The following is an 18,896-nucleotide window of genomic DNA, read 5'->3' on the forward strand; positions in this document are numbered from 1 at the left end:
ATGGAGACCTGAAATACGCGCAATTTGATTAAAATGCAATTAGAAAATATTTAACTAAATAAATAAAAATACAAAAAAACAGAGATAATGCTAATGTGTGGTTTTCTAAGTCAATGTGCAGGGAGGGAGATTCTTGTATGGTTTAGGTACCCTGCTTCTATCTGAATTTGACATGACCAGCCTAGGACTTGAACTGAAGGTTTTCCGACATGAACATTTATACTCTCCCTATTATACCATACTGCCTCTCTTCTAGTCGCATATTTCTGATTTAAAAAGTAAAAAACATGAATGTTACTTTAAATATTCAAAACAAAAATATTCAAAATGAAAATATTGTATTAAGAACTTTTCTCTTTATCTCCACAAAAGAAAAAGCAATTCCTAAAGCAGTTTTGTCAACCTAAAAATGCCTTAAATGAGCCTAACTTTACATCTTAAATAATTCTATGACTATCTTTCTGAACTTTTCCTTTAGAATTTACTGTTCTCGTCAGTACCTTCAACCAGTAATGCCTATATAATTTGCGGACTGGGGTTTGGCAAGGAAATGTAATGCATACTTCCAAAGACCAAAATACCTAATTCTTGTTTACAATGACAGCTTAACTACATCATCTGCTGAAATGATTACCTAGCAAACAGTTGTTTGAAACAGATCAAGTATTAACGGTAGCGCGCACGCACGCACATGCACACGCACGCGCGCACACACACACACACACGAGTTTTACGTGTCACTTCACATGTTTTATCTCATTTGATCCATGCTACCACTGCTAAAGGGGTGGATAGGACAACTAGGTATTATTCTCATTTTCTAGATGAAGAGATCATGTGCCTTAGCCCAGGTCACAGGTGTCAGCGGAGGCCACTTGGGACCTGAACTGGTCTTCTAAAGCCCATATTCCGTGCTTTCTGCTCCACCCAAGCTGCCAAACAAGGAAACTGTCCTTGAGTTTTTAAATTCAAAACCTGCAAACTGATTTCTGTTAATCAAGGAATACTTAAGGTTAACTGCATGAAATATTTATCCCTAGTAGTCAATGTAAAGGATCAAGACTACAGATGGTACAGAATAGAGTTTTGCTTTCCCAGATCATCATTCATGGAAAAATGTCCAACATTTCCACGTTATTGTGATAGAAAACAATGAAAACAAAAATTAAAACACCATCTTCTTATAATACCCACAATATTTCAAAATCTTCCCATGCCTAAAAAGCTGTCAACACCAGATTTGCAAGTTCAGTTTTCCTCCTTTGAGACAAAAGTATCATCCATCTTCTAGACACTTCTAAGTCAATATACATCAATCAACCAAAGGCAAACAAATCTTTAAATTCTATGCATTCTGGCAGTGGCTACCTAAGCTTTTTAGTCACAACTTATCTTAAAATTAGTGTTCGGCATTGCATTAGGAGAATGGATTAAATAAAATTACAGCAACCTCATTAATTCTCCTTCTAAAAGCAGTAATATTCTACTTCAAAAATATTTGTTTTAATCTTGTTACCTCAAGATTCTTACCCACAATGTAGATGAGGAGCTGAAGCATTTCTTCTATTAGTGCATTATATTGTTTAATCAAATCCTACAGAATTTTTAAAAAGAATAAATGAGTTACATTAGAACACAGGAACGGAAAAATGTCAATTCAATGGTTCATTTATTTCTGTATTTCCAGATTCTGACTGTGGCACTAGGGCAATAATAATCAACCTCAAAAGACTAAGGATGTACCCCCACATATTATTAACTTTCTATAAAAGAACATTCAACAATGAAACTAATTCTAACTTTACTCCTTTCATCTATTATTAGTTTCTTCCTTCCATGGTTGGAAGAAAAAGAAGTTTGGATTCAAGGCTGTCACCCATGGTAGAAGCATACTTGACTTAGTTATAGAAAGTGGATATTACAATATATGATAAATTTTTTTTAAAAAACAAGCTTTGTAATGTCTTATCCTGTTATTGCAATGTCTTGCAAGAGACTCCAAATAGTTAAGTGTGTTATTTTGTACATCCCAAATGACCAACTGGCATGGTAACCTCTAAATACTAATTCAATGAAACCATGATAAAAGGATATTCAATATTGATTTCACCTACCCTGTTCTGTTACTTACCGGGTCCTTGGCGGGGACAAGCCTCTTAAATGCATCAATCAGTTCGTATCTTTGAAGTATCAATAACAAGAAATTGTTGGAATCCATCAAAGATGCACCAATCTGTGTGATACACCCAGAAACACACATAATCATAAAATTTCTCATTTGCTAATAATTATAACTTGATTTTCATTTACCTGTCAGGAAAATTACAAAAGAAGCCAGTGCAAGATTATCCAGTAGCAGTTTTAACCCTTATTCTACCATATTCTTCACTACCAATGAAATAAAAGCGGATAAAATAATCACAAAAAGAAATAGTAACAACAGTTTAAGTGCAGAAAGTCTGGAGGAGCGATACGAATCCGAGATTACTACCTGCAGCATGATGATGTCTTTGTCATACATTTCCTCTCTGCATTTCACATCTTGGTAATAAAATACCTAAAGGTAAAAACAAGTAAATACAAGTAAAAGGAAGAAATTTCAACTAGGGTTAACAACAACAACAAACTTAGTTCCTACTAATCTGGAAACTGGAGAAGGAAATGGCAAATGACTCCAGTGTATCTGCCAAGAAAATCCCATGGACAATATCGGCATGCTATGATTCCCTGGGCTACAAAGAGCTGGCCACGACTGAACGAGTGACCGACAGCAACAAATCTAGAAATTCTCTAAGGACAGTGAGAAATCAAGGAAACTGCACTAACGGAGAAGTCTCAATTCCCTTGCTCTTTTCTTTGGGGTTCATGAATCTTCAATACTTATCACTTACTCTAGTCATATTTGAGGACCAGCTCTCAAAAATTTCCCTTCCCTTTTATAATGAAGAAAAGAGAACATGATATGGTAAGACAGACTATAAAGAGACAGCTTTAAATGTAAAAATTGTGACCAATCAGCACATATTTAAGGAGAACTTCTGTGCAGAGCACTATCTCTGCGGAAAATACTTTGAACAGAACATGGCACTGAGCTGCTCCCCACTCCCTCCCTCCCTACCACCCCACTCGTCCACTGAGCTTAAAAAATGATAGGCATATGAAGGAGTTTCAAAACAAAGGACAATATGAGACATAAGGGTAAAGGTTATTACTTTCTCCCCTAATCTGGGAGTGGACCAGCAAAAGCTTCTTGAAAGGGATATTTGAGTTAGGCTTTAAAAGACAGGAAAGAATTCAACAGGCAGCCTGAGAAAAACCATTTATTCTTAAAGTAGATTTTATAAATCAGAATGAGTGGTTTGCATTTGTTTAACAGAACGTAAACTCCTTGAGAGCAGAAACTGCTTTATTTTTGTATTTGTATCCTAAACCCTTAATATAGTGGATAGTACAAAGCAAGTAATTAATACATGTTTGTTGAATGAATGAACTCAATATGTGACATTATCCACCACTAAAGTCCTAGTCTGATCCTTCATCATGATGCAGGCAAAGGTTTTTGAAAACTAGGTCAGTAGAGCACAAGCTGTAGCACGTCCTATTGATCAGGAAAGGCTTCAAAAATAGGCCTGGCAATACCCCATTTGTTGCTTAAGGACTAACCTCACTGCACATGTAGACTATTTTTTTTTTTTATTTAGATTTTATTTTTCCCCAGTTGCAGGTAAAAACAATTTTTAACATTAGTTTTTAAAACACTGAGTTCCAAATTCTCTCCCCTTCTTCCTCCCTACCCCACTCACTGGAAAGGCAAACAATTCCATATAGGTTACACATGTGTAGTCATGGAACAGATATCCATAACAGTATACATGTAGACTCATTAATGAAAAAGGCTCAAATATGCTTAGAGTCATAAAGTGAAGAGTAGACTTTGATGTACCTGGCTAATTAAAGAAAGACCATTTCTTCGCCACATATCAGCCCCAACTTGGGCAACCAAAACTAAACAACGCAAGGGATATTCCACCAGCAGCTCCACTTGAAAATTGTCCTAAAAGTAAAGGGCATACAAGATTAATATGTAACTAGCTTTGAGACAGAGATATGACTGTATATTGTGGAGCTAATATGGAGAGCAAGCCCTGTGGGAAAAGTGGGAGTGGAGACGACCTATGTACCTGTCCTGCTCTCGTTCTTTCTGCCCTATTGGCCTAGAAACAGCTTTACTGGGGAAAAAAAAAAAAGGGAGACAATGTAGGAGGAAGGGTGGCAGAATGACGTGCCTTCCTCTGAGATTACCCCTTAACAAACAGCAAGGTATGCTCACAAGAGAAAAAATTCTAAGTGCAAAATGTACACTTTTATGAAAATTGTTTTTAAACCTAGAAACATGCTCCATAAGTAATGTGACATAGCTCACACAAAACAGTAAAGACTTAAATACTTTGTGAGGTAAAAATGGCACTAGACCAGAAGGAAGGAGACTTGGGTTCTAGTTCTAATTTTCTTACTGACTAGCTTGTGACTGGGCAACTCATCTGACCTCTATGGGTTTCAACTTTCTCATCTTTAAAATGTGTAAGTCGATCTAAGGATTTTCTCAGGTCGATTTTAGCTATAAAATTCTAATGTAATTTCCACATGTCCCACATGCTAATTTTCTAAGTGAGAATTTCAAGTGGATTTTCAAGGTATCCTTTTTGTCTTCTTCATTATTTCTTCATAATATTTTTTACTAGTTATCAACTAGGAAATGTTTAGAAATGGGAGATAAGAAAAATCAACACAAACACTTACTGAAGGCACAAATTCATGCAGTCTTGAAAAGGCGCCAATCTTACTTAAACGTGCATGAAGTCCTAAAACATGAGAGAAAAATGAGTATAACAAAATCCAACAAATATCGCTCAAGTCAGCTTGATGCCTTCTGGATAATAGGGCAACCTTTTAAAAAGTTTGCTTTTTATTGACAGGATTTATTTCCAAATATTTTTATCTTTGAATTTCTGATTCCATTTTTGATCAAGGTTATTAATAAATGCCAGCACAGTATAAAAGATTTAGAGTTAGATAGGACCATAAAGATTATCAAATACAGCTTCCTCTTTTATTTGATTACATTAGTTAGATACTGAGATCCAGAAAGGAAAAAGAACTTCTTCAATGCTACATACTACTTCAAGGCAGGAGGCTAAGGGATAATATGAACTTAGTTTCACTCCAAATCCAGTATTCTTTACATCATACTGCCATTAATTACAATCTATAACTCTGTATCACTCAAAGGCCAACTGTATTAAATATATGTATATACATACATATATACACACATATGTAACATATGTAACATATATGTGTACAACAATAAATTTAAGAAGTGATATGCTTATACGTTACACAAAAAATACAGAGATCATTCTAAATTTAATCCACATTCAGAAGATATTTAAAGACAGATTTTTTTTTCTTCTTAAGATGAGTTAGAATGTTGATAGAAAATAATGTGATATTAAGGATTAGGTACAAGCTCTTTCTATTATCACTTAAATGTTACAGAGAAGGATCAATATTGATTTTGCCCTGAAAACAGCCATTTAATGAGGTTAAGTCTAAAGAAGTATGGACTATCAGGTGTGAAGCAATCAGAACCTGACAAGAGGAAAGCAAAGGGATATATTTTGGAGCTATCATCAATAAACAAAAAATCATCACAATTAGATGAATGACTGAATATAGGAGTAAAAGAATATATGGACTCAAAGATAGATTCAACAATTTTTTAAAACTATTTTATTCTTTCCAATTACATGTAAAATTTTTTTAACAATTGTTTTTAAAATTTTTGAGCTCCCCATTCTCTCTCCCTCCTCCCACCACTTTAAGAAAGCAAACAATTTTAAATAGGTTATACATATGCAGTCATCCAAAACGTATTTCCTTATTAGTCAAGTTGAGAAAGAAAAAAAGACCAAAAAAAAAAAAAAACCAAGAAAAATTTAAAAAGTAAAAAAATTAGGATGCTGCTATTAGCAAACTCCATCAGTTCTTTCTCTAAAGATACACAGCATTTTTCATCATGAGTCCTTTGGAATTATCTTAGATCATTATTAGTTGATCATCATGCAATATTGCTGTTACTGTGTACAATGTTCTCCTGGTTCTGCTCACTTCACTTTGCATCAGTTCATGTAAGTCTTTCCAGGTTTTTCTGAAAGTATTCTGTTCATCACTTCAAGCATTTTAGCAGGAAAGCATATTGATGTTAGCAATATGATGGTGGAGTTGGACATTGGGAAGCATCAAGAACAAACAGCTACATGTTTGTTTCTGTTTAAAATTAGTTAGGTACGTAATACAGAACAGTAATTTTCAAAGCGTAATGTGAAAAGTTCTTACAGATGGTCTACAATCTATTAAAGAAGTTAAAGAAAGTAAGGGGCTCAAGACAGAACTGGGTAAGCAGCAATGTATGGCATACAGTATTTGGTGAGAAGCAGCACAGCTTCTCACTGCAGATAGGAAACTGGACTCGTAACCCTCAAGTCCTGACTCCAATATCTACCTGAGCAAAACATTTAACCTCTCAGGGCTGGAAGTAAAACTCTAATACTTTAACCTGCATTGATGATATATATTGATAAGAGTTTCCTTTACAAGAGCTGATACGCTGATGAAATCATAAGACTGACCAATAAAAAAATAAACCAACCCATATTTGGCATGGTCTCAGCCGAGGCAAGTGTCCCAAATGACAACCTACTAAATTAAAATGATCTACTGATCCAAAGAATTTGAGTGCTATTTAACAATATCTTAAAAGACATAATTATGCCTCTTTAAGTCCCTTAAGTCCAATGCAGTTTTATTGAAGTAGATTAACAAGTGGAATGAAAGTAAGAATATTAAAACTGGAAACAGAACTTCCAATTCGTGATAAATTCAGGAAACCATCTAACTCAATGCAAAAGATAAGAAAAGGAAAGTTCTATAAAATTTTAAGTAGTGAGGGCCACTAGTAGGAGTGCTTTAACTATAGGATCAAGAAGGGAACTAAGTATCTTCCTGAAATTTCAAAAACCTTATTTTCTCCCTTATCAGATTATTGATCAAAGTGCCAGGCAAAAGACATCCCCAGTTTCCCAAAGGACTGGTGAGATCACAATATGTATAAGTAGGAATATGAGCTATTTGAGATCTTGCTAGATGGACAGATAGCTAGAGTGATAGACAGAGATATAGGTACAGATCTGTCTACAGAGATATAGATAGGATATCTCTCTATAGAAAGATACACAGAGATGGACATATACACCCCTACATTTAGGGATGGTATAGATATATAGCTACAACTGTTTGTGTGTGTGTATATATATATATATATATATATATATATATATATATATATATATATGTATGGAGAGAGACAGAGAGAGGTTATCTAGATAGAGATCTCTCTCTAGTCAACCTGTGTTTAACTTCTATAATAAAAAGAACTAGAACTCCTAGACTGATCTTTGGAACATAGCTTTCTGAATTAAAAAAGAACTTTCTGAATAAAGACCTATTCTGGAAGCAAGAAGAGGTTTTATCACTTTGAATATATAATAACCAAAGACAATGTAATGAGTCAGAAAGAGACTCACCTGCAAGTGTCCTGGAGAGTGGCAAATGTATGCTGACAGGATCTACAGATACTTTGTAGGGCCTGCATTCCAAAGTGTGGCCATACAAGTAAATTGGAGACTTTTCCTGAGAACACATACTTAAAGTACATTTCATCACAGCTTCATAACAGTCTTGATAAGCTGCTAATAAGAGTTCTTCCTAAAAACAAGCAAAAAAAAAAATACAAGAATGTTAACAAGACAGTCATTTAATTCTATTCAGCAAAAATTTGCTAAACATCAACCACATGTAAAAAGTAAGTTTAGATAAGATGGTTTAGCTGGGTAATATGACATACACCAATAACTAAAATACAACAAAAGTTCATTAGAGAATTATAACACAAAGCACTTTGTGAGGTGAGTAAAAGGTTGTTACCGACAGGTAGGAGCAAGGAAAACAGCTTCTGGAAGAAGGCAGCGTTTGAGTCAAGCTGAGTAAGAGCTGAAGAATAGGCAAGGATAGTATACAATTTAAGGGATTTTTAAATTATCCAATACATTTTTGAAAGTTCTCAAAAGGCATGAGCATAAAACACCGGGACAAGAAAGAACATATTCAAGAGACAAAGGGTGGTCTACTTGGCTGTAAGTACATGGAGTACACAGAGGGCAACTAAGATGGTAAAGGGCCTAGAGAAAGTGATACATAAGAATCACGTGAAGAGGCTGGGGATGTTCTGCCTTGTAAAAAGGGAACATTTACTAAAATATAACAGTCATCATCAAGTGTTTGAAAGGCTATTAAATGGAAGAGGAATTGAATACGATCTTCTTGGCAATGGGGGGGTTAAATAAGTAGCAATGGATACAGGTTTAATGAGGAAAATGTAGGTTTGCTCTAAGGAAAAACTTCCTAATGACTTAAAACTATCCAGAAGTGGAATGCTCTGCTTTTGGAGGCAGCATATGCCAACTCCCAAAAAGCACAGAAGTAAAGTTTGGGTGACCACTTACAGGATAAATCAGAAGGCACTTTTTGATGAGAGAGCCTCTGTAGTCCCTTCCAAATCTTTGGTGGGAGTCATGTAAGGCTTGAAAGGTAGGGTGATGACATACTGTAGGGGAGCGTTTGGGATGGGGATGACGGAGTCTTAAAAGCCAGGTAAAAGAACACGAACTGTTCAGTAGGCAATGGGGAATCAATGAAGACTTCTGAGCAGAGGAGCAATATGATTAAATCATCAGACAGCCTAGAAGGGTGAGAGAATAGGGTAAAGAAGGTCTCTCAGGAGGCTAATAAAATAAATAGTCCAAGCAAGTAGCAATGAAAACCTGTGCTAGGGTGCTGGCACTAGGACAAGAAAGAAGGGGAATGGATATGAGAGATGTCATGAGGGCAGAACTCATAGGCCTTAGTAACTAACTAACTGGTGATGAGAGGTGAGGGAGAACTAAATGTCAAAGATAACACCAGGTTTCAAACCTTGAAGACTGGGTAAATACTGATGATATAAAGTGATGCCAGAGGGCAGAAAGGATTCAAGGTAAAGAAAATATGCTCCTTACTAGATATGTGGGACCTATTCATTCATTCATTCAACAAATATTTACTGAATTCTTCCTATGTACAAAGCACAGCATTAAAATTGTCTTTTTGAATACAAAGAAAGCCAGTACATTTATAGGTGGTCTGAATCTCTTAAAGAAGACAAGAAATGTACACAAGTCAAATGTAAGGCAGTATGTGTTAATTGTCATATTACAACTTCTAGCTGGAATAAAAGTAAGAGTTATAATAAAAACAAGTGCCCTTTGAACTGGGCCTAAAAGGACGGGTATGATTTTATAAGCTGGAAAGAGAGAGGGAGGATATTCCAGTAGGGAAAAAACTTAAGCAAAGACATAAAAGAGAAAAAAACCATCTCATAGATAAGACTGACTTACATCAGAAGCGCACCACTCTTGGAACATTAGAAGAATGTTTTTCAACTGCATCTGAATAGCAATGGCGGCTTCCCAATCTGGCTCCACTTCAATGTGCTGCCCCACTTGCCTTTTGATCTCTTCCATTCCCTGAGAATAAAACCCAATACACACACACACACACACACTTTAAAAATATAGCTATAGATATCGACACCTATAAACATGTACACACATATATGTGTATATGTATGTATATATGTGGATGTGCGTATGTGTATAAAAACATGATTGTTCTCTTTTTTTAAAGGTAGTATTTTCACAATCCAAAGAAATATATTTTAACAGAAAAAGAATAATAAAATGCCTTCAATTTACATAAACTAAACATACTAGAGAACTTAAAAAAAAAAACAGTGGTTTATTTTATAAAGAGGTAAAGTGAAATACTAACAGAATGTTAAAAGAGTCCATAATGGAAATTCTATCTGGGAGGTATATATCATAAACTTCTACTTTGTTCTTTCTCAATTAAGGTAATTATCTTCAAAATAAAAAGCATAAATCATTACAAATATTTATGCAATCAGGGCTCTGCAGCCTCAAGAAACCTCAGAGGTCATCTGGTCCAAACTCTACATTTTACAGATGAGGAAACTGAGGTTATGGGAGGTTAAGTAACTTGCCCAAGGTCACACAGGTATTATTAGAGGCAGGATTTGAAAATCTGGGTTGTCTGACTCTAGAGTTAGCTTTCTTTTCCTTATACTAAACTGCCTCCTACATTTAGTGAAAAAAAGAAAACTTGTCATACGTGATCCTCACAGATAAAAAGACCAGAATGACTTCAGATACATTTAATATCATTTCTCTATGTGTCTTCCATTAATGATGACCAGAGATAATAAAGTACCTGCATGCATGCAAGAATCTTCAGGAAAGATCGAAAACCTTCAAGAAACTGTACTTTTAATTTTTCTGACCATACTGCAGGCTTACTGATGAGGATATACCTGTTTCAAAAAGACAAGGAAATATGTTACTTTCCTACCTAGAGATAATTTTATAATTCACTGGATTACAAACACCATCGTTAACATTCTTTAAAGAAAGCAACAAAAAAAATCCACCATCTCATTTATGGCAAATAGGGATCTGGATATGCTAGTTTACTTTCTGTCCAATAAAGCCTGAATGTGAATATGAATACTCTGGCAAATGTCAGACAAGGGAAAAATCCACCTGTATGCTACATCCTGTGAGGCAGGTATGGCTCCTTAACTGGGCAAAGAACTGACCTAACCTAACCAAGGCTTCCACAGGGATTTCCTAGGTTGAATGTAATCCAGATCAACATCATGCTAAATGGAGAAATGGCTGACAGGCTTGTTATAACGAGGCAAATTACAGAGTTGGCAGGGATGGTTTTATCACACAGATAAGAGGTTTCATTTCCTGGGAGACTGGCATGCATTTGCAAAAAAAATTGCTATGAAGATAACTACAGTCTATGTGCAGATGCTGTTGCAGAAGGTAAGCAGATAGCAATCCCATGAAAAACTTCATAGAGATATCATGATTCAAGGAACTTCTAAGACACTCAAGACATACACTTTAACACTTTGTGTCTTCAATGCAAATGTCAGTATATGTTGTAAAGTCTTGTTCAGGAATGAGAAAAGGAAGGGGTCAAAGACTACTCAGAAGCCACATTCCTGTAGTCTACATAGTTCAAAAACTTTCTTTACAAAGTTTTTAAGCCTGTGAGCCATCTCTTCATATAGCAGGAGGTATGAAACACAGCAAACCTTTAAATAAAACAAAAAAATTTAACTGATTAGATTCTAATACAAGAAATGACTGGTTATTAATGAGGTAGTCATTTTCAAACAGCAATATATGGCAAAATTTGTCAAAGTAAAGATCAAAATTAATATACAAAAAATAAGAAGACAGAATATGTGGTTGAGACTGCTCCAAGAGGACCTATTTAAACAAGCTGCTGGTGCTTACAAAAAAAAGGTGGAGGAGAAAGAAATGAACAAAAGAGCAATCACCAAACTGCCATCCCATGATTTCTAAATGAAGTTTAATTAAAGTAAAGGAAAGTAAAAAAGCCTAAAAAATACCTCAGCCAGCAAACATTTTGTCTCTCTGATACGTATTTATAGTAGTCATGGGCAACAACGGCTTAGAATATAAAATCATCTGCAAGTATTATCTTACAAAAGAACAAGAAACCACAGAAGGGAAATGTTAGCAAAAGCTTGGTAAAAGACAAAAAAAAAAAAAGAAAAGATATAATCTAATTTTCTTCTTTTCCTTTTTCATTTCCATTAGGAAAAAAACCATTAAATTCTTAAACATTTAAATAGACAATTTATTCATCACTGCTTACCTAGCAGTTAGAATACTTGAAGAGAAAAGCATGAACAGAAAACAGTTACTGATCAAATGCAACGGTGCCCAAAAAAATAAAAAGTGTGCTTCAACATCAGTTTGGAAGAGACCAAAGAGAAGCAAGGGAGCCAAGCTCCGTACTCTATATATCCAAGCTTTGCAGAGGGAGCCTGACTGTCACCTTGATAACATACCAAAGGTGGTTCACAGGTTCAGAAATAGGATTATTCTAACACCTTTAGAGAAGGGTTTCTCAAAATCCTCCTGCATCAGCATGGTTCTTGTCCTTGTGGCCCAGTGTGCAACAGAGCATCACTTGAAACTGCAGTTGTCACAAGGAAAGCGCTCTTGATTGCTCTCTATGACCAGCAAATTCTTCCTACTATCCAAACTGAGGTTGAGGCACAATGAAACTAGGATATGACAAGGCGATATTATCTCAATTATGAATATGGGCATGGATACACAGCAATCCTTTGTTTCTTACACTTCAACAAATAAAATCTTATGTAACAAGATATATTCATGGTTTATCTCAAAGGGAGAAATAAAGGAAAAATACACACCCCAGAATCCCCACAACCAACTCACTTGAGGTCACATATAACTGCATACACCCTTCCCAGCTTGTCCTGGCTGTACCCCTGAAAGTTGAACTTGCTGTTCTTATCCAAGTACTCTGGTAAAACTTCCAGCAGTGTCTCAGTAATGACCGAGATGACATTCTGTTCTTCAATGAGGTGACGAGCCTGCACGGTGTTGCAATACCGACTTTAATATCAAGTCCTCATATGTACATCATTCATTTATTCAGCAAATTTTAGAAAACAAAGTCAGAACTCAATCTAAAAATCCTCAACCTTACCACCATAAAACTCATTAGAGAACCAGGATGTATACTCATTATCAATTTTCATGTAAGGAACAGCATAGAAAACAGACATACCTTTCAAAATTGACCACACCATCATAGAAATAATGACACGACTTGCACTTGACTTTGTTTTGAATGAGGGAGGGCTATGCAGGTCACCAGCCTCACTTCTCCTCCAGAGCCATCTGAATCCAGTGACCAGATATTCATCAGGATGACTGAAGATGACCCAGGATGAGGCAATTGGGGTTAAGTGACTTGCCCAAGGTCAAACAACTAGTGAGTGTCTAGAGCTATCATCTTTGCTTATAATCATAGAATTAAGATTCAGAAACAGAAAGAAGTGGAAATCATCTAGTCCAACCCTTCTGAAACCCAGAAGTTAAGTAACCTTGCCAAATAAAAAAGCTGGCCCACTAACTTCAGATGCAACATTCTTTGCACTGAATCGTGCACTATTCTGCTCTCTCAAACTATTATCTAGTTTGCTAAAAATACACAGAGAAAACAGAGCTGATCTCTCAGGAGATATCAAGGAAAGCAGGGCTCTCTATACTGGAGGGCTAGGTACTATAATCTCCAACAAATGGAAACCTTCAGTAACTCTCCCTCTTATCCTGGCTTCTTATTCCAAAACAAAACAAAAATATTTAGGAAAGAATATTTAACAAAAACAAATTTTTCATATACACATACACACACATTCAGAAAGCAGGCTTGACTTAGCTGTATGGGCCCAGAATGAATATGTGAACCTTGAGAGATTTCTCACATTCATTACCAGGAAAAGTCTGTACTCAGGGATTTATGCAGTTTGGGCAGCAAGTAGATGAGTGGCAATTTTATTGATTGCTTTAATTTTAAGAAAATTTAAAAGTAATCTGAACAACAAGGAATAGGCAAAAAGCAGTAATGTGTACGTACCAGAGTAGGAACAGTAAACATCTGAACTGACAATGCAGTCACAGAGAGACTTCTATCATGATCATCACTGATGTAGTCTTTCTGTAGTGGTTTATAAAACTGAAAGATTTTTACAGAATCTTGATTACAAACCATTATTGGAAACTTTTCAAACCACTGAGTTTTACTCATACACAGGGACAAACACTATCAGAAACATCAAGAAACCTGAATTCTATCCACAGGCCTATCGTTTTTATATGTCCCTAAGCTCTCCATCTATGGGTCTAAACGAAACATAATCTCTATTTACTAGAGATATTGTGCTGATTAATAACATTTTGCAAGCACCTGTGTCAGTTCAATAACCCAAAGCAACAAATCTGAGAGCTATGAAATAGCCCAGAGGCAGCTTCAAAGAGCTAGGATTGGGTGGGACCCTCTTCATACCTCTAGGATCTTAGGAAATACTCAGCACAGAACAAGGGGCTTCCCCTTCGTGTCTGTTGATGATTATTAAGTTCATAATTAAAACACTTTTTTAGTAGGTAAAAATACCTTTTAAAGGTTTTTTTTAAAAAACAAAAAGAAATTTCCTAAAGTGATGAAGAATCCCTACTGAAATTGGATAACTTTAGAACTGAGGAGTGGAAGTAATGCAGCATATGTATGCTTAGAATTATTCTGAATGGGGCTTTATATTCAGAATGGCTCTAATTCAAAAGCAAGAAGACAGGTGGGGCAGTTGCAAGGTAGAAATTACCTCTTTACACCTTACAAAGAAAATGTGTTACGATAGGGATAGGCCCTTCTTTGTACCTAGCTTCTTGGGGACAAATCACTAAGAAGAGTCTTCAAAAAACTCACTCAAAATTCCAGGGCTATCATTTTTAAAATTCTCATTCATAAGCTGCAGCCATGGTGTTAGATCCAAACAAATATTACCAGCAGGGGAGACAAGCTTTTACCTAAAAATGATACTGGTTGCTGTACTGATATTGAATTTATGTTCAATATTCTGCCTGATAATGGCAAAAAGGGACATGTTTTAGAACAACAGGACTGCCTTTCTTGCTATCAATCTGAAATTCAAGGATGTATCCCAAAAGATCCTAGCTTATTCTTAATGATCATGTTATGGGTTGCTTATTCATAAGTTCATTCTGTTTGCATATATTTCAACTTGTAATTTCATCATACTCTCTATACTTTTCTATCATAAACTTCATGCCACCTTCCACTTCCAATCTAAGCCTGACTCTTTTTCTTGGACCAATCTCAGGATCCCTCAGAACTGCTTAAAAATAAAAATCAAATCAGCTAATATTTATTGAACACCTACTATGTGTAAAACCTATGGAGGGTAAAAGGAACTGAGAAAACAAATTATAAATGTGGGAAAAACTAAGCAATAATTCAAGAAATAAAATAAAAAAGATAAAAGGATTAAGAGTATTGGGTAAATCCTCTGTGGAAGATTTAAGGAAGGAAATACAGAGACAAAAAACTGCATCAATGGAAAAAATATCTACACCAATTAAAGTATAGCTCTATCAGAGTAAAACAGGGGAGGAGATAGGATTAAAGCTTCCCTTTTCATTTTCATTAGCCTTGAAAATATAAGTATAATTCTAGTTCCTAACCTGATTCCTGCTTCTCAGCTATATAACTCTTCGTCCCCTTAATCTGAAACCATTTCTCTAATTCATCTTCTGCTTCAATACATTAATGAATGAAGAGATTAAGTAAACTGAGTATTTATGTAAATGGGATAGTATGTCCTCCCCTTGCATGGTTTTGTGCTCTCTACAAGAAACCATTTACGAGACTATCAGGTGCTGAAAGAAAACAGTGAAAATGAACTATAAAAATCAAGCTTTTCAAAAGCACTCAACTTCTATTCTTTTACTTATAAAAATCACCGTATTTATAGTCACAGACTAATATTTTCATTTACCTATAGATAATAAACAATTACCTTCACAAATTCCATGGCAAAGAGTTTTTTATATTCTCCTTCCATGAAAAAAGTACTGAAGATCAATTCATGAAGTATCTTACGTGCACCTGTGAAAAAAATAACATTTTTATGGGGGTAGAATGCAGGAAAATTTTCCAGGATATTCTAAAAATAATGAGCATGCTAACAGGCCTCAACCAAAATATTAATTCGGCACTGTTAATAATATAAAGCCGTAAATGCAGCTTTTCTTGTTTTCTCCATATGCCAGCATTTCTATAACTCTTCAAAATAACATCCTCAGTTAACCTTTCCTCTTATTTCACAATGATATAATAAATATGGATTTATTAAAAATATTGAAAGAATAACCTTCCTTGAACAGCCCCTTCTATCTTTTCTGGTTTTATTACCATCATTCCTCTTTCCCTCTGTCCTCTCCTTAACGTTTTTCTCCCTAATGAAGAATTTTTCAAGAGAAATCTGAATAAGATCAATGAAGGTACTACCATGTGAATACCTATTATTTACTGGCCCTGACTAACAGAGGAGTTGAAGAGAAACTGAGGTTAGAGAAGTACAAGCTTGATAACTGAGGCCGGCCTAAAAGAATATCCCCTTTCACTAAAAAATGACTAAATAATCTCTTTACCTTCAGGTATCCTAGCATTTTAAAATCAACAAAGTCAATCAATTTAACGCTGGGGGACATTCCTGTTAAAATGGATTATGGCTCTTATTCAGTCATAAGATCTACCCACCTTTATAAAGCTTTGCATCCCAAAGCATTAACCTGCTTATGTGGCAGGGATCACCAGGGACATCTTCTTGGAGGCAGGCCTGGCAGAAGATCTGCCGAAAATCACCTGGGAAAGAAAAATAGATGCAAACATTCATACTTTTCTCAATCCTTCTCCAAAAAACACATAGACCATATTGTCTTTAAATATCAAAATTACCAGTTTTAAACTAATAGTCAAACATTAACAACTTGCTGCTTGATTTTAAGGGATTAAGAAGCAATTAAGAACCTATTAAAAATACAAGATATGACCCTGAAAACATATCAAAAGCTTAACAAAGGGGGAAATATATTAATATGATCACCTTAATTTCAAACATAGTCTATTCAATCAGATTTTAAAACCATGGGCAAGAAAAGAATGTTTATAAGAAATACAAAGGAATATGTGCTTACTTGAATAGCTCATAAGTTTGTTCAACCAGATGCCAAGGCGCAAGGCAAATTTCTGATGAGCCATAACATCAGCATATAGAACTTCTACATGAAGTGGATGCTGAGAAACATTTTCTGAATGAAACTAAAGATACAGAAAATAATTAAAGAAAACAAAGAATAGATTGTTAGGAAAACCTAAAGCATAATTCAAAACTTAGCTTAACTGCCTTTAGATTTTAAACAATAGAATCTTATAATTCGTTGAATTCATCTAAAATTTATCTCAATTCCTTTTCATCTTTATTTAACTCCTTCCTTCTAATATCAATGGGGAAAGAAAAACAGAACATGTTAAACAGTGATCCATCAACCTCTTGGAAGGCAATGATCATATCAGTTGGATTTAGCTTGTATGGTCAACTTTATTCTGTGTGATGTCTTGTTCCCTCTCCTATAATCAATCATCCCCTCTGGACCACAACTCTCAAGTTCTCCTCCATCGACACAGCTCTCTCATGGTTCCCTCTGTATGTTCACATACTTCCAAAAGCAGTTACCTTGATACTTTCCTTTGCTTCTCGACAAAGAACACAAGATCCTAGTTTAACAGCCCGACGACCCTAATTGTAAACAAAATTTGGAGGATTATTAAATAATGGAGTGACATCAACAGTACGTTACACTGGTACTAAAACTCTAACAAACTGTGAAATATTAAAACTTGCTTGCTGAAGCCTAGACCAAAGATGAGTCCATCTCTACTATGTTCACTCAGAATTCCAAAAAGGAAAAATGAAGGCTGGTGGCTAGACAGCCCAGATCTCTCTAACCCTATAGCTTCAGAATATTACTAAGATCAGAACTGTACCTTTGTCTTAAGTTCATGGTGTCTTTTATGAAAGTAACAGACTCTTGTGTTGTCTGCCTAAGAAATAAGTACTGGGCCTAGGGTTCCCTGAGCTTCACAGACTTGAGGATATGAAAAGTTACTCAAGTATAGCAGTACACTGATCCTCACACCATTTCTGAACTCACACAATTACATAATCCATAAAAGTCATCTAGTTCACCCTTACCCAAAGTGCAAATCCCATCTTCAACATCCCAAGGAAGTGATCAGTGAGTCTCTACTTGGAAGATCTCAAGTGATTGAAAACTCACTTCTCTGCTAGATTATTACTATTACCACCTTTTTGTTTGGAGGTGGTAAGAGACAGCAACTGAAAGGGGAATCGGACAGCCCTAGTTACTGAAACTGTTTGTTATGTGGCATAATTTCCAGGCCTTTTACCATTCTATTCACCTCTGGAATGGCACAAGGGAAGATGGGCTTTACGTTCTGGAGAATATATAACAGTCTCATTAAGGCTAGCATCCGTTGTTAGATATAAATGTTAATAGTTACTACTAACTAAACTAGTCACCCCATTCTACCGTGTGGGCCAAAGCTTAACATAAAGCAATCACCTGGCTATAATATAGAGTCAGTCATTAAAAGAGTTTAAATGACCCAGCACTATCATTTCTAGGACTGTATCCCAAAGAGATCATAAAAATGGAAAAGGGTCCCACTTGTACAAAAATATTTCCAGTAGCTCTCTTTGTGGTGGTCAAGAACTGGAAATCAAGAGGATGTCCATCAACTGGGGAATGGTTGAACAAGTTGTGGTATATAGATGTAATGGAATACTACTGTGCTATAAGAAGTGATGAACAGGAAGACTTCAGAGAGGCCTAGAAGGACTTATATGAACTGATGCTGAGTGAAAGGAACAAAACCAGGAGAACTTTGTACACAGCAGCAACTACAGTAGGCGAGGAATTTTTCTGGTAGACTTTGCCCTTCACACCAATGCAAGAAACTATAAAATTTCCGATGGACTGTTGAGGCAAAATGCCATTTACATTCAGAGAAAGAACTATGGAATTGGATTGCAGAATGAAGCAGACCATTTTCTCTTGTGTTTTGGTTTTTCTCATGGTTTCTCCCATTCATTTTAATTCTTCCATGCAACATGCCTAAGGTGAAAATGCATTTAGTAAGAA

At 35.6% G+C, this 18,896-nt stretch overlaps 1 protein-coding gene across 1 annotated transcript in view; it reads right to left on the minus strand.

Moving 5' to 3' along the window:
- The window catches only part of UBR1 (ubiquitin protein ligase E3 component n-recognin 1), a 166,901-nt gene that overhangs the window by 76,456 nt on the left and 71,549 nt on the right, over positions 1-18,896 (minus strand). The window contains 14 exon segments of the mRNA XM_072624518.1: positions 1,531-1,594; positions 2,132-2,233; positions 2,492-2,557; positions 3,944-4,054; positions 4,801-4,862; positions 7,647-7,827; positions 9,555-9,683; positions 10,447-10,546; positions 12,525-12,682; positions 13,732-13,830; positions 15,689-15,777; positions 16,432-16,536; positions 16,869-16,992; positions 17,408-17,470. Of these exon segments, the coding sequence (XP_072480619.1) occupies positions 1,531-1,594; positions 2,132-2,233; positions 2,492-2,557; positions 3,944-4,054; positions 4,801-4,862; positions 7,647-7,827; positions 9,555-9,683; positions 10,447-10,546; positions 12,525-12,682; positions 13,732-13,830; positions 15,689-15,777; positions 16,432-16,536; positions 16,869-16,992; positions 17,408-17,470 (1,453 nt within the window).

Source organism: Notamacropus eugenii, chromosome 7 (genome assembly GCF_028372415.1).
Source record: "Notamacropus eugenii isolate mMacEug1 chromosome 7, mMacEug1.pri_v2, whole genome shotgun sequence".
Lineage (NCBI taxonomy): Eukaryota > Metazoa > Chordata > Mammalia > Diprotodontia > Macropodidae > Notamacropus > Notamacropus eugenii.